General features: G+C 44.5%; 1 protein-coding gene across 5 annotated transcripts in view; it reads right to left on the bottom strand.

Moving 5' to 3' along the window:
• Nucleotides 1–16291, bottom strand: part of Sh3d19 (SH3 domain containing 19) — a 91253-nt gene that overhangs the window by 34917 nt on the left and 40045 nt on the right. For all 5 annotated transcript variants that reach the window (XM_059265560.1, XM_059265559.1, XM_059265562.1 and 2 more), the window contains exons 4-8: nucleotides 13584–13623; nucleotides 12063–12105; nucleotides 9892–10030; nucleotides 9607–9760; nucleotides 7927–8916 (exon numbers count right to left, since the gene is read on the bottom strand). In XM_059265560.1, the coding sequence (XP_059121543.1) occupies nucleotides 7927–8916; nucleotides 9607–9760; nucleotides 9892–10030; nucleotides 12063–12105; nucleotides 13584–13599 (1342 nt within the window). In that variant the 5' untranslated portion in view covers nucleotides 13600–13623. The remainder of the gene's footprint in view (nucleotides 1–7926; nucleotides 8917–9606; nucleotides 9761–9891; nucleotides 10031–12062; nucleotides 12106–13583; nucleotides 13624–16291) is intronic.

Below are 16291 nucleotides of genomic sequence, written 5' to 3'. Positions count from 1 at the left end.
ACACAGCATACACAGACACACACAACACACCAGACACACACGACACACACAACACACACACAGACACACAACATATACAGATATAGACACACAGACACATAGACACAGACTCACAGACACACAACACACACAGACACACACAACACAGACACACACACACAAACACACACAACACACACAGATACACACACAACACACACAGACCACACACAGATACATACACAACACACACAGACACATACATCATAAAAATAATTTAAAAAAGAGAGATGGGAGACTTGAACATAAACAGAACAGCACAGATAAAATGATATGATCGGCAGCATCTCCCTTTTCTGTTACTTGGTTCCCGCCGCTGCTCTGTGCCACCTCCGCGGCCTGCCGGAACCTAGAACTACTAGCCTTCCCTACCCTCTACAAGCTGCAGAAGCCTGACCTTGCCTTCTAATTATCCTCAGCCCTCACCCAGAACCTCAGCTGTCACATCCCAGTTTTCAGTATCTCTCAGGGCTCTGTTTTCTGCTGGCAAAAGGACCAGAGAGTTTAGAAAAGGATCGAGACTGGTAAATGTTCTGTGTGATCAACCCTATCGGGGTTGTTTCTGGCTGACGATGATTGCTGGGTGAATTTGGAGGGAGAAGAAAATGGTGACAGTGAAGTGCCTGAAATTGGGTTCTGGGACAATAAACTGCCTCTACATTTTCACATTCCAGAGTAGGTAGGTGTGTGCATGACACGGGCACAGGGTGTGTGGGTGGACAGAGAAAGGAGGTCAACAGGTACTGTGGAGAGGCTGGCACAGGAACACTCAAATCCAGCTTGCTGGAGAGGCTAGCCTCAGGAAACCGTGTCCTAAATCCTGCACTCCGTAGAGGGCAGATCTCAACAATCCTGTCAAAGGGTCAGCCACATTGTCTTAGGATGAAGGTTGTAAACACAAGAAGCTATGCTACAGTGTACAGGCAAAGGACTCCAAGTGTCCTAGCTTCCCACTCTTTCTTCTTAGTTTTCATATCACAAGCTGCTCTTAAAAAAAACAACTGACTGAGTCACATGTAACTCTTCTGGCAGGCATGCCTTGGTGAAAACCAGTGTACCACCATGGCAGACTGGCAGGAATGGTGTGCTGATGGGCCCGGCTGTGCTTACTGGGTCACGAGGCCATCGGCATGTCGTGCTGGGCTGAGCTCCATGTGACAGACCACAATCAGGGCAGACAAACGTCAGCAAACCAATCAAGAAGAAGAATGGAGGACGAAAGGCCTGAACCCAGTGCTCTGTGCACACCAGGCAAGTTCCCTCCAAACGAGGCACACCCCCAATTGCTGAAGCTTACTTCCCCGCCCCCACAAATGTGGGCAACATACAAAGCAAGCATGGCATGTCCCTTTGTGTTTGGGGGTTGCAGACACAGCCTGGAAGCGGCCACATCACTGGCATCTGTTCAAAGATCTACAGTTTGTGCCTTATTTTTAGAAATTTATTCCATAAACAACACTGAAAGTAATTGTTTATGGGAGGATATATTATAGGTATTTTTTTTAAAGAAATAAAACAAAAGCAAAATATCGGAGAAACAACCTATCAACCGGGAAACCCTGAGTTAACTCCAAAATACTTTCATTTTATTATTGGAAAAAAAAATTGATGACAAACATTTAAAAAGTATACTGTAAGAAAGAGCTTTTTTTGAAAAAAAATTTTTTAAGTACTTTTGTTTTTCCAGTGGTTTGGAAAATGGCTATAGTTTTCAAGGTGGAGATATTAGGTATAAGGAAACAATAGGTTGGATTAGACTATTATCTGAAGAGATGTTGTCAATAAATCTCATTGCTTTGTAGCCAAGCATGGTGTTGCATGTGCCTTTAATCCCAGCACTCAGGAGACAGAGGCAGGTGGATCTCTGAGTTCGAGGCCAGCCTGAGATCCAGGACAGCCAGGACTAGACTGAGAAACCCTCTCTCGAAAAAAACCAAACAGCAAGAACAACAAAAAACCTAAAAGAACAAAAATCTCATTGCACCAATAATACTAATTAACAATAATAAAAAAAACCCATAAAAATAAAATCTGATTTGGGGGCCTCGAGAAACATGGATACATGCATATAACTCATACACACGATAAATAAACAAAACTTAAAAAAAAATCAGAAAAACAAAGGTAATGGGGTGGACATGGAGGCCTAGTCTGTGATCCCAACAGCTGTGACATAAAAGGCAGGAGGAGGGTGAGCTTGATGCAACCGGAGCTACATAATGATGAAATCCTGACGGAAAAAAAAAAGAAAGAAAGAAAACCAAGAAAAGATGAACCATTTTGTTAAAGGCAGCACTTACGCAATTTAAATGGCTCTTAACACAAAATGGAAACCAGGTCTTCCATCCATCTTCTATTACCATCTCCTCAGAGGCCTTCCAGACACATTTAGACTTTTAACACAATCAGTTGCTAAAATACCAGGAACACTATCCTTCATATTTATTGCTTATGTTGAGAGAGGGTCTCATGTATCTTGGGCGGTGATACATCGTGATACACAGATATATCAAATTCATGTACCTGAGGATGACCTTGAGCTTCTGACCCCCCAGTTCCTTCTCTGAGTGGCTGGAATTACAGGCAAGTGCCACCATGACAGGTTTAAGCAGTGTTGTGGGTTAAACCCAGGGCTTCATGCATCCTAGACATGCAGTCTATCAACTGAGCTACATCCTTAGTCCCCTGCACCTTGCATTAAAAAAAAAAAAAAAGAATAAAACATATGGAGGTTGGCCTATATTAGGAAATAACAGGTTTGTTTGCTGTCTAGGTTGATGATATTCCATTCATTGTATTGTATCATAGCACAATTCATTCAAGCAGCCCACTGAAACATTCCCAACATTCTTTGTGTGTGTATGTAACTTGTGGTGGTTGGAATGAGAACGCCTGCCATAGGCTCACATATTTGAATATTTGATCCCCAGTTGGTGGAACTGTTTGGGAAGGATTAGGGGTGTGGCCTTGTTGGAGGAGATGTGTCACTGGGGCGTGCTTTGAGGTTTCAAAAAAGCCATTCCCCGCATCTGCCTCCTATTTGTGGATAAGGATGTAAGCTCTCAGCTGCTGCTCCAGCACCATGCCTGCCTAACTGCTGCCATGCTCCCTGCTTATGTTGGTCATAGAATCTAACCCTCTAAAACCATAAGACCTAAATAAACTCTTCCTGTGGTGATATATTATGTACCCTAATAAAATATGCCTGAAGATCTGAGAGCAGAACAAGCCACTAGATTAAACACAGAAGCCAGGCAGTGGTGGCACACACTTTTAACCCTAGCATTCAGGAGGCAGAGATCCGTCTGGATCTCTGTGAGTTCAAAGCCACCCTGGACTACATGAGATTGACTTGGTCTAGGAGGGAAACAGAGCCAGGTAGTGGTGGCCCACACCTTTAATCTCAGTACTTGGGAAGCACACATGCCTTTAATGGCTGGGTGGAGAAAGGTATACAAGGCGTGAAGAGACAGGAACTAAAGTCTTTCAGGTGAGGAAAGCTTTTTCAGGTTGAGGAGTCTTAGAAGTAAGAGGTGGCTTGTTCCTTTGTCTATCTGATCTTTCAGCTTTCACCCCAATATCTGGCTCCAGGTTTTTTGTTTTTTTTTTTTTTATTAAAAGGCCATTTAGAATTTGTGTTACATTTTTCTTCTATGAGTTGCTTTGGTCATAATGTTTTGTCACAGCAATTGAAAAGTAACTAAGACATATGTGCATGCTTTATCTCCAATGTTCTTTACAACAGTGTTTTTTTTTTGTTTTTTTTTTTTTTTGAGACAAGGTTTCTCTGTGTAGCTTTGGACCCTGTCCTGGAACTCACAGAGATCCACCTGCCTCTGCCTCCCGAGTGCTGGGATTAAAGGCATGTGCCACCACAACCTGGCCTAGAACAAGTTCTTAATCTAGAGCCCAGGAGAGGTCTTGACATGCTGAATGTTGTACCTCAAACTGTTTGTACACGAACTACTGGACATCTTTTGAAAGGAGATAAAAGATTCACCGTCTGCACCAGGTCCTCAGAATCCTGTGATCTACCAGTGGTTAACAACCTCATGGGGAGAATTCTATCAGTGACTGCTCACACATCACAAGACAAATGTGCCGTCCAAATCTAGGGACGTCAATGGCATTTTTCTGTGTTCTTCCTTTTAGTCCCTCAGATCAACACCAATTATTCTCCACGTGTCGCGGAACAAGCAGGCCCCTGCACACCTATGCACGGTTCTTCATTACTGGGCCGGTAAAAGCCCTGATGATAAAGCAGTCTTCCGGCCATTACCTGTCTGTAATAATATGCTTGTCACTGCAATTAGTTCCCCCGTCCCTGGCTTGCTTCTCTGTCATTCCTCCCCCTGGAGTTCTGTTAATAGCAGAGATTGGCGGCTAAACTATTACTCCGGTGTGTGCGATGGAGCCGACAGTAAAAGCATTCTGCCTTTTTTTTTTTTTTTTTGACAACTGGGTATGATTTGTAAGGGTGTGAAGTGGAATCGCTAATACTTCTCGGCTTTATTACATTAACCTGGAAGGCATTCTACCTAAGAAATGAATCCTATATTAAATTGTCTGTTTTATGAGTTTTCCTTTAATAATTTTTTCTAATCTTTACAATGTTTCCATAGTGTCAGTATTTTCTGATCTCTATTTCCTGAGATTAATATGGCAACTTCATTTTATGAACACTTTTATTAGTTTTTCATTATTTTTGAGGGAAGACAGAGAAGCAAAGACATATTTCTGAGTCTTCTTCTGGGTTCCTCCCCCCAGTTCTTGGCTGATGCCAGGGCCAATTAGGCAAGGGTTCAGAGAGGCCATAAACTTTTATTTATAATGACAATGCCACGGAAGTACCAGGAAAGTCTCACAGAATACTCAGTCAAAAACCAAACAAAAAAATTCATTAGTCCCGGGAGTGGGACGGGGGCTGAGGTGACCCTGAAGGCTTCTGGAGGGTAACAAGGTTGGAGAGCCACAAGGCCAGTGTGCACTCTGGAAAAATCCCTGGGGCAGCCATAGTTCAGAAGATGATGAAGCCGGGCGGTGGTGGCGCACGCCTTTAATCCCAGCACTCGGGAGGCAGAGCCAGGTGGATCTCTGTGAGTTCGAGGCCAGCCTGGGCTACCAAGTGAGTTCCAGGAAAGGCGCAAAGCTACACAGAGAAACCCTGTCTCGAAAAACCAAAAAAAAAAAAAAAAAGAAGATGATGATGAAAAGCTAGAGTGAGCCAGTTCAGAAGAGAGCTGCAGTAATCTTGGCACAAAGGCCGAAAGTGGGGCGGCACACAGGGATGGAAGCAAGGAGGCCGTCCTGAGGATGGGCAGCACATAGGGACGGAAGCAAGGAGGCCGTCCTGAGGATGGGGGGCACACAGGGACGGGAGCAAGGAGGCCGTCCTGAGGATGGGCAGCACCCAGGGACGGAAGCAAGGAGGCCGTCCTGAGGATGGGCGGTACACAGGGACGGGAGCAAGGAGGCCATCCTGAGGATGGGCAGCACCCAGGGACGGAAGCAAGGAGGCCGTCCTGAGGATGGACAGTACACAGGGACGGGAGCAAGGAGGCCGTCCTGAGGATGGACAGTACACAGGGACGGGAGCAAGGAGGCCGTCCTGAGGATGGGTCACAAGGTAAAGCCAGCAGGTGACAGTGACTTTAATAGATGTGAAACTGAAAGGAATCATTACAGCCAGTCTACAGCAGTGGTAGGGCTTTCCTCCACAACCTTAGCCCTGGTAACATCCTCCAGGAGGCGGCATTACCATGGTATTTTATATATGAGGAAACAGGCCCTTCGAGGTGAAGGGAAGTGCTAAAGTCACACAGCAATTGTGTGAGAGCCTGCTCTACTCCAAATCCGAACAGCTAGACACTCGGTGACACAGTGAGAAGATTCAGGGATGGCTTCTGTCCCTAGGGAAGGCTGTGCATGTGAGGTTGTCACCCAGTGAGGTGAAAAATACGGGGGTGGGGGGTGGTGGTTTACAAGATAAACACTGGGCTCCCTATGACCTCACAGTCACGAGCAATGGTTAAAGTCAGGTGGGGCACACAAATTATACATTTTGCCAAAAGACGGCCCTGATAATCAAATGTTGTGCAACGAAGTGGTAGAAACCAAGACAGGGGGAAAAAAAAGGCTGAGTGTCAAGTATGAATCTGCAGCCACACTGAATGTCTGCTGTTCAGCTTCCTGTGTGAAACCGTCTGTCAGTATCTGCTTTATGATACGGAAGACATTCTCAGTGCTTTCACCAAGTTTCCATCCCACAGCATCTAGCAGGTTCTAAAAAGGCAACATCTGTTTGGTTTGTATTGTTTCCCCATCTCTGACCTTCTCTGACACTTGTAACATCAAAAGGTTTAGCTAAGAAAATGATATTAGCAACAACCATAAAAAGGTCTCTGAGTTTTTGCTTTGTTCGGGGAGTCCTGAAAATGTTGGGTAGCAAACTTAATGTAAAAAATAAACAAGACAGAATAAAAAGACTATTTGGGGGCTGGGGATGCAGATCAGTGGGCAACATGATGAATGAAGCCTTGGGTTTAACCCCCAACGATACACAAATCAAAATGGACACACACACACACACACACACACACACACACACACACACACACACACACCCTGGAGCCTTGGCTGGAAAAACAGTTTTATGGCATGAGGCACTGATAGTCTCTCAGTCTGTTTACTTCATCTGCAAAGTGAGGCCAATGATGTCTTACTGTTTCTGTATTAAATCAAATTATGTTTGAGTTGTATGCATTAAATAAAAACAGTATCCATCACAGTGTTAGGACCATCAGCAGACACTCAATATGGTCTAATGTTTTCCTTCTGCTTTTGATGGATATGAGACATATCTTTTTGCTTTATTTGTCATGGCCAGTTATACTGTTGTGTGCATTAAATATTTAACAAATATGTCCGCTACCATGTACACAGTATGCAAGATTTTTTGTTTGTTTGAGATGTAGCCCAGGTTGTCCTTGAACTAGTGACCTTCCTAACTCAGCCTCCCTAGTGCTGTGCCTACATCTAGCTATCTTGCTTGGCCAGACTTTGGCTTTGAAATCGTGTGTTCTACACCATTCCATTTCATGCTTAATATTTATAAGAGAACAGTTAAAAATCTGGAAAATACTATTAAGTCTGTATACCCACAAATGTCATCCAAATAAGCAAATAGTAGTAAAGGGAATTTTATCAGTGATCTTCGGATCAGCTTAGTTTGACAGATCAAAGATAAGCTGTACATCACCGAGAGATAAGCTTTGCTATCTCAACAGTGCGAGGAAAGAAAACATTCTCTTGGCCTCTGGGAAATTTAATTATCCTGATCTTGGCAGCACACTGACAATTGTTGAGTCTTATTTACAGAAATTGGCATTGCTAAGATATACTGTGAGGATGATGGGAAAGAACCTTGCAGCACTTGGGTCCTAGCTTAGCACATCACTCTTGCAGGACCCCTCCTGGGCGGGCCCTTTGGCTCTCCATGAGGATCCTTGTGGGGTCACCACATTATTCTCTGTCTGTGAGAAGCTTCCATTTCCTTCTCCTACTGCGAAGTCCCCAGACCCTTTCAATGTGAGGCCTGAACTTCAAATGGTAATCGGGGAAGCCAGCCCCACAACAAACTGACCCCCAGCGCCATACAATAAAAATCAATGCATTCTAGTGTCTCTCCGTTCACTCCTGTCTCTATCTCCCACCTCGGGTTCTCCCTTTCCTCCGGCTCCGTACGTAAGCACTGCATGTCTCTTATTTCTGCGATACTATCCTGAAACATACACACACCTCCATACATGCGTATGTACTGAAAACCAACAGCGGCACTGTAGTCACCCTGATGAGCCCAGGTTCCCCTCCACTTCAGAGTTTGCTCACCTAGAACCGTCTCAGAACCGAGGTGTTCTTCGGCTGGGCTCCCTGAGGTGGGCAAAACATCATCGTCAAAGCTGATGAGGTCGATGTCCCCCAGGGTCTTGCCCTGCAGAGCTGGAACTGGAGGGTTGGCTGGAGGCCCTTCTCCCGGTGACCTGAACGCTTTGGCTTGTGATGCTACTGAGAGGCGGGGAGGGACCGAAACCAGTTTTGGTGGAACTGAAGTGTAAGTTGGGGCATCTGGGGAGGCTGATTTCTTCGGCAGCAAAGGCCGGGGCGCTGGAGTTGGGACTTTCTTCCCCGCATCAGAGCTCTCGGCCATGGGCCTTCCTCCTGAAATCTCATGGTTCACACTGCGGGTAAGGCCAGGAGTTGGTTTCTTTGGCAATTCAGGTTTGGTTACTGGGATGCTTCCGGCTTCTTGTGGCGATGAGGATGGGGTGAGCCCTTCTCTGGAAGTAACCTTGAGCCTGTTTCCGGTCCAAGAGTCCCACTGTCCAGAAGCCCTGTTAGCAGCTGGCTTGGGTGCCACCAAGGGTTTCCCTGAGGAAACTGCAGGCTTCGGGGGAACTGTGCGGGGAATGATCTCTGGTTTCTTGGGCAGTTCTGAGATTTCTGTACTTGCCTGACCCTCAAATGCTTTGATCCTGGAAACGATAGTATTTTGGCTTTGTTCTGTGTTCATAATGTTCATCACTGCCTGACTATCTAAGTTGCAGGTGCTGTCCAGCAGACACGGGGGTGGCCAGTCTTCTCTGAGGCCCGCTGGGCTTTTCCGGCTACCTTTCTCTTCACTGTTAGTATCTCTAGCTACTGGTCTGAGGTTGTTTTTTGATCTTGGTCTTGGCACTGGACATCTTGTAGCACTGGGGTTTTCAGGACAATTTTGCTCTTCAGAAATATCAAAGACTATTAAAGGTGCCACACTGGGTGGGAGATCACCAGCTGAGGCTGCTGGAGACGCCTGAAGAGGCTTGAGAGGCGCCTGTAGAGCTGGCAGGACCAAAGGAACAGAGCAAAGTTACGGTGTTATCATTTGAAAGTAAAAAAACGTAGTGGAAGATATGTAGATTTTAAAAATATACATATAGGCTACCAAGAGATTTGGTAATTGTAAAACCACCGAGGAACTGTGTGTGGTCAGCTTACAGGGCTATACAACTTGCATTTGTTTACATAACATAGTCACTGTATATTTTAAAATACCATTAGATTCCTGGTTCTCATTAGACATCACCCGAACCGTTTCTATCTGGTGGTCAAAACTCCAACAACTTTAATGCTTTTCTTTCCAAGGCAAGTCACTCTCATCTCTATCTCCTCGATGAATAAATCTTCTGAAGAAGCGCAGAGAGCAATCTCCCTTAGCATCTTACCAGCTGAACCTGCTAAATGTAAAATCCTCCTCAAGGGGAGCAGAGGGGACCCATGCTAATGCAGAGTCTGAGTTAAACAGAGGATGTTTCTGTGATATGGACCAGAGATTGGGGTTGCAGCTCCCAGGAAAGCTCTATCATAGCAATCACTGCAATACCCGAATTAAGAAAGCACAGTGATCACAGAGCTAGGAAGCAGGCCTCAATAAATTATGCACGACTTGCAAATTATTTTAAAGGCTGGGGGCCAGCTGATCCCAGCCCCAGCCCCAGGCCGGAATTAGGGAAGACAGATTGCATGCATTACTTTGAGGCAGATCGCTGTCTATTTCTTCCGGAAAGTCGGTCTGAGTGGCGGAAGTGCTGGTGCTCCTCGGCGTGGCAGCGGCATTATTGTTATTTGTAGAGTTCACCTGAACTTGGTTGATTTCTTTTATCACTTGCTCGTAGGAGGGCGGGAGCTGGAAAGCAAAGACAGAAAATTGCCTCCATCTACAGGCAACAGGCAAGGGGCTTCAAGGCTCCCTGCGAAAAGTCTTTGAATTTAAATTGAAAAAGAGAATGCCAAGAGATGCGGTGTTTAGTTACGAACCTCAGCAGGAACCAAGTCGTTTGGTCTCCAAGGGCCTGCTACAGGGGTGGAGGGGAATCCCAGTCCTGGTGGCGGAGCTCCTGGGAACCACGAAGCCGGCCTCAGTGGCTCTGCTGCCACAATGGTGATCTCCGGGCGCCTGGAAGATGGAGTCCCAGTGAGGTTCTCAGGTAGGAAACAGTTATCATCATCAGAGACTCATGGCGGCAACCACTTCCCAAGAAAACGATCGAGATCTATTAGAGGCCTCAGAAGGGCCTTTCTGGTACTGAGGCTGCATAGTCTAGCCAGGCAGGCTTCCAGGGAGCGAATGACCATCATCCTCCAAGGATCTTGAAAAGGTAAGAATTAGGCCCAGTGCATTTAGACCTGCTTTGGTTGATAGTGGACAGGGCTAATTAAGGCCTTTCAGCTTTATTCCACAGCTCTGCTGTTGGCTAGCAGACTGCACAAATGTGTGGCGTATGGTAGAAAAGCATGCTGGTCCTTGACCTGTTTGGTTTTCTGTGATGATAAGGTATATACAGAGTGAAAGTTACCATGTGATGAGTATCATTGTTCTCACGCTCGCTCTCTCTCTCTCTCTCTCTCTCTCTCTCTCTCTCTCTCTCTCTCTCTCTATATATATATATATATATATATATATATATATATATTTTTTTTTTTTTTTTTTTTTTTTTTTTTTTTTGAGACAAGGTCTCATTGTGTAGCTCTGGCTGTCCTGGAACTCGCTCTGTAGACCAGGCTGGCCTTGAACTCAGAGATTCCCCCTGACTCTGCCTCCTGAGTGTTGGGATTAAAGGGGTGCGCTGCTATACCTGGCTTCTGAATTTACATTTTTATGTTTAATTTTCAACTTGCTTTTCTAGCAAACTCCAGCTGTGTGACCCTGGGAAAGCCAGTCAACTTCTCTGAACTTCAGTTTCTTATCTAACAAACAGGAATAATGATATTTATTTTGTCTTTAGCACTCTGTGAAAACAGAATATATGTTATCACAACTGTGCATATATACACATTCTCCTGCTAGCTTGTGAAGTACAATAACCTTATCATTAATTAAGTTTGAACTGAATTCCCTAATACCCCTGCTGATAGCCTTTTCTAACTGAGTAAGAGCTGCCTGTTAATGTTGAGCACTATAAATAGACATTAATCCCCATGACAACCTGTGAGGTAGGTGTGGCCAGCACCATTTTACAGAGACAGATATGGAAGCTAAGAAGGTATATAGTAGCTTGTCCAAGATCACGTGGTAGGAAAATACTGAAGTCGGGATTTGAACTTGGCTCTGTCTCAGTCTAGAGTCCTTCTGCTGGGATAAGTGGCTCACACCTGTCATCCTAACACTCAGAAGGAAGGCTGAGACAGGGAGGATGCAGCAAGTGTGAGGGCTACTGAATGAGTTCCAGACCAGTCTGGGCTACTGAGGGAAACTGGCTCCTCTCTCCACTGCCCCAAATAGTCCTGTTCTTCACTGTTCTTTACTGTACTTGCAAAAAGTTGAAAGCAGGGATGTTGACTCATACAACTTTATTCATTTATCTGCCTGTCCATTCTTTTGTCTATCTACTTTCCATTCATTCTACTATCCATCCATCTATCTTTTTATCTATCTACCCGTCCATCCATCCATCCATCCATCCATCCATCCATCCATCCATCCATTCACCATCCATCCATCTATCCATCCACCCACCATCCATCCATCCATCCACCCACCATCCATCCATCCGTCCATCCATCCTTCTATTCTCTTCTCTTTTACCACTCTCTTTCTATTCACCTCTGTACCATTTATCCATCCACACACCTATCTAGCCTCTTCTTTTACCCTTCTAACCCATTTTCTATTTTGCCCTCCGTTTGCATATCTAGGCAACATTTACTTATAAAGAACAGATTATTTCTCTAAGTCATTATAATAATATTTTACATCTAACAGTTGCTTAATAATTAATTTAAAATTGAATCCAGCAAACACAGAAGAATCTTTTAAGGCCTGTGTTACTTCTCTAAAGCAAAACCTTCATTTCTCAAACTTATGGATTGATTCAGAGATGTGTTCTGAGGCAGAGCTCAGTGCTACATCGCTTATGAAGGCAAAATAATCCGCCAACTGATGAGATACTTTAATTTACATTATCAGAATATAATAAATGTAACCATACCTCCTATCCCGATGAAGTTCACTTTGAATACAGGTCCGAGAAGCTATGAGAGAAAAAATAAACTAGTGTAGCACCATACTAGTACAATCAGTGAAGATTCAATGTCTATAGAGTACACAATTAGAAATAAGTTAACTTATACAGGACACATAATAGAAGGTATTACTTTTAATACCTCTAAGAAAAATAAATCAAAATGATCTTTGAATATGGCACAGGTAATTATAATCATATATTTGTATTACAGAAGAAAATAATAGATTTCAAATAGCATCTAAAATACGTCATTCTGAAAATCAGTGTGAAGAATGAACACAGAAAAGAGTTATTAGAAAGAAACCACATGGCGGGGCATTGAGATTATGACATGAAGTAACAATGGGAAGAAAAATTGAAAGTTTATCTACAGGACTACCCTATTACAATATAGTTTAAATTTCTATTGTAAAAAGTGTAGAAGTAGTACATTTTTAAAATCTGTTTTCTAACTTTTTTGACCTTTACAGTAGTTTTATTGATAAAAGAAATAATAATAAATAAAAAGGTACTCAAAACACTTTTATAACCATTTTTATAACACACATTTTTGTGTGTGAAGCAGTGACTTTTCCCTCAAGTCTCAAACTCAAAACTCTCCATGGCAGCCAGGTATGGTGGCACAGGTCTTTAGTCCCAGTGCTGAGGCAGAGGCAAGTAGATCTCTGTGAGTCCAGTGCTAGCCTGGTCTACATAGTGAGTTCCAGGCTGGTCCAAGCTACATAGTGAGACTGCTTACTCACCTCGCTTGACCCAAATAAAAGCTCCATGGCTTAAATTTTTTCCTGAATTTTATTTATAAAATAAATCAATTCAATAGGACAATGTGGCAGATGGGTCACATTTGGTGATCCATTTTGATATAACGGAACATTATCTTGATTTTCAAAGATCCCTTTAGTGAGTGGTATCTTCAACTACTCTACTGTAAAGACTTGCACAGAAGGGCATTTGTTTGTGAGACAGACTACTCCAATGGCGGCTTTCACTGCCAGCCTCTCTGTTACACTCTCCTGGTGCTTCTAATTTGGGAAGATTGGAAGCATGCATCTATCTCTTCTTCCTCTTCCAACTTTTCTCTGAGCATGGCTTCCAGAGCTGAGGGTGCCACCGGTGAATGCAGGAATGAAATTTGGACTACACTTAGAGCTGGGACAGCTGAACCTGTACTGGGCTGCATAGGTGAAACCTCCAAGACATGAAACCCAAACCCACGTAGGGATCTCGACTTGGAACATGCTGGTAGCATCATCTGGCTCCACTGACAGCTGATTTCGCATCAAAGCTGAGCCACCCTGAGGGATGTTTATCTACTAGATCAGGAGAGGAGGTCAGAGCTCTGCGTGAGATGTCTGATTGGTAAGGTTTCATTGTACCAGAATTGCCCAAGTACGCTGCAGTCATGTCCCCACCATCACCATGGAAGCTTGAATCAGCAGATATGGCACTTTCCCCAAGACTTAAGTCTTATTGGCATAAACGTACCTCTTCCACGGGGCATTGTGCTGTGTACTATTCATGAGTGCTAAGGGAGAAAAAGAAGGGGTTACAGAAGAGGAAAGGGAGGGAAAGGGTGAGCCAGTTGCCTATGCTCTACGAGGAACTCAGCAGCAAGACCACCTGCCATACTGCTTTTTACCTAGGAGATATTGCCTCTACTCTCAAGGAACCCGTTCTAAAAATCCGTCTGTGGGGAAGATCTCCAAGTTCTCCCTGATTCTGCTCACTTAAATGGAGAAGAAAAGTTGACGAACCATAGTTTCAGATGGTAAGAAGTAAGTTGAGATGTCAATTTGTAATGTTACCACCAATACAGAACCCTCCATGTTTTAGTGGGAGCATAAGCCTGGATAGATCTTCCTTAAACCACAGGAAGAGAGATGCATATTCAAGTCAGCAGCTCAAGGTCACACAGCTGTGACTGTGTGCAAGGTTGGGAGGAGTTTGTTTCTGGAAATTGTTTGGCTCCTGTGGTACTGGGTGAGTGGGACATTAGTTCTGATCCTAAATTATTTAAAATTATCTATGAAATGATTAGAGGAAACAGATAGAAGGATTTTTTAGGTTATAAATGTCCTTGTTACAGAATCACCTTATTGGTAAAAGTCACAATAATAAAAAACTCAACAACGGCTACACTGTTTTGGACAGGGTGTGAGCGGATGCCTGTGACCTGACATCGAGGTCATGCGGAGTGGCGAACTTCGGGAGTCTAGTCCACATCTCAGCTCTACCTTGTGAACTCTTTACCTCCCTAGATTTCAGCTTCCCTGCAGCTGTAAAACAGGGTTAGCTCACAGTCTGCTGACGGTGTTGCTTCCCAAGTGTGAGACAGTTCCCAACTCATGGTATGGAAACAGTGTCAGCTAAATGTGAATTCTACAGACATATTTGTCTAAAAAAGCTAACGAAATGGCCAAGAGTTGTGGCACATGCCTATAATCTCAGCACTTCCGAGGCAAGAGAATCACTATAAGCTCAAGGCCAGCCTGATATACATAATGAGTTCCAGGCTAGCCTGGGCTATGTAACAAAACCCTGTCTTTAAAAAACCAAAGAAAATAAACAGAAAAAAAAGACAATGAAAGGTCATATAGATCCAATTAGCACACATAAATAGCTGCTAAGATTTAAAAAAAAATCTATAACTTTTCCTTTAAATTTTTTTTCTTTTTAAATTAGTGGCTAGGGAGATGACTCAATGGTTAAGAGCAGTGGCTGCTCTTCCAGAGGACCCAGATTGGATTCCCAGCACCCACCATCAGTAACTATTTATATGGGTGTTTGTCTGCATGTACATCTGTGTACTCTGTGCATGCCTGGTGCCCACAGAGGCCAGAAAGGAGTATTGGATCTCCGAGGACTAGAGTCACAGATGTTTGTGAGCTACCAGGTGAGTTCTGGAAATCAAACCTGGTGTTTCCGGGAGAGCATCCAGTGCTCTTAACCCCTGAGCCATCTCTCCAGCCCTACAGCTGTTCTTAAACAGACTAAAGGAGGAATGGGGGTGGTAATCATTCCTCATTTTGTTGACAGGAATGGGAATGCTGCATCTATCTGGCCTTCTTGTCTAGCAACAGAACAAATGCAGACACTTGTGTAGTTGTTACGATGGGAAGGACACACAGGAATTAAAAGACAATTGGGTCATTAGAACCCCGGATCTAGCTCAGGTTCCCTTTGCTCCATCTCCCCCGTCCCTCAGCTAGGGCTGCTGCGCCACCTTCCTCTTCTCTCACGCCCCGGTTGATCCCCGGTGACAGCTAGACGCAAACACCCCGAAGCTTGCTCATTCTCAGCCGTCTGCAAACAGATTCTCTCTGCAGGACTCTGCTGACTTCTCAAACGCCAGCCCCTCTCTTCCTGTGACTCCCAAACTTCATTCCATTCATTGTTCAAATGTTCTGCGGTCACTGCTGTCTCCACTGAGCTCCCAGGCGTGGCACGGGATGGCCTGTCCGTGGCCACCGTTGCTCGGTCTCACAGCTCCACTGTTATATGTTCATCCGTTCACAGCTTCCTCCTTCAGCCTCACAGGCAGCTGTCTCCGGGTTTTGCTGCTACCCTGGCCACTCGGTTTTGGTTTGTTCTGCCCTTTCTCCTCAGCGGCCCTCTCTTTAAGCCTTGCACAGTCTAAGCAAACTCCACCCTGGGGACTCTGTGGGGAGTTAGGTACAAAGTGGAACTCTGTCCTAACAGAGTCCTCACATCCCGGGGAAGGAGAGGGTAGATGCCAGGCAGTGACTACATGCCCCCCTCCTCAGCAGGCACGCATTTACAGAGATGACCACACATCCCCTCCAGGACTGTCCCTTAACGGGAAGAGCTTTAAGAGACACCAAAAGATTCTGTCTCTTGTTTTTTTTTTCCCTCCCAAGGTGAGTGCCAGGGACCAAATCCTAGTCCTCTGAAAGAACAGCAAGTGCTCTTAACCACCGACCTTCTCTCTACCCCAAGACGACATATTTTTATTAACTGCCACTGTATTGAGTTTTTACTGTAATTGCTCAAATCCATGTTCTTCATGACCTGTGGACGCCTTAAATTCATGGTTTTTTTTTTTTGTTGTTTTTTTGAGACAGGGTTTCTCTGTGTAGCTTTGCGCCTTTCCTGGAACTCACTTGGTAGCCCAGGCTGGCCTCGAACTCACAGAGATCCACCTGCCTCTGCCTCCCAAGTGCTGGGATTAAAGG

The sequence above is a fragment of the Peromyscus eremicus genome, chromosome 6 (genome assembly GCF_949786415.1).
Source record: "Peromyscus eremicus chromosome 6, PerEre_H2_v1, whole genome shotgun sequence".
Classification (NCBI taxonomy): domain Eukaryota; kingdom Metazoa; phylum Chordata; class Mammalia; order Rodentia; family Cricetidae; genus Peromyscus; species Peromyscus eremicus.
This window is presented reverse-complemented; position numbering and strand designations above follow the sequence as displayed.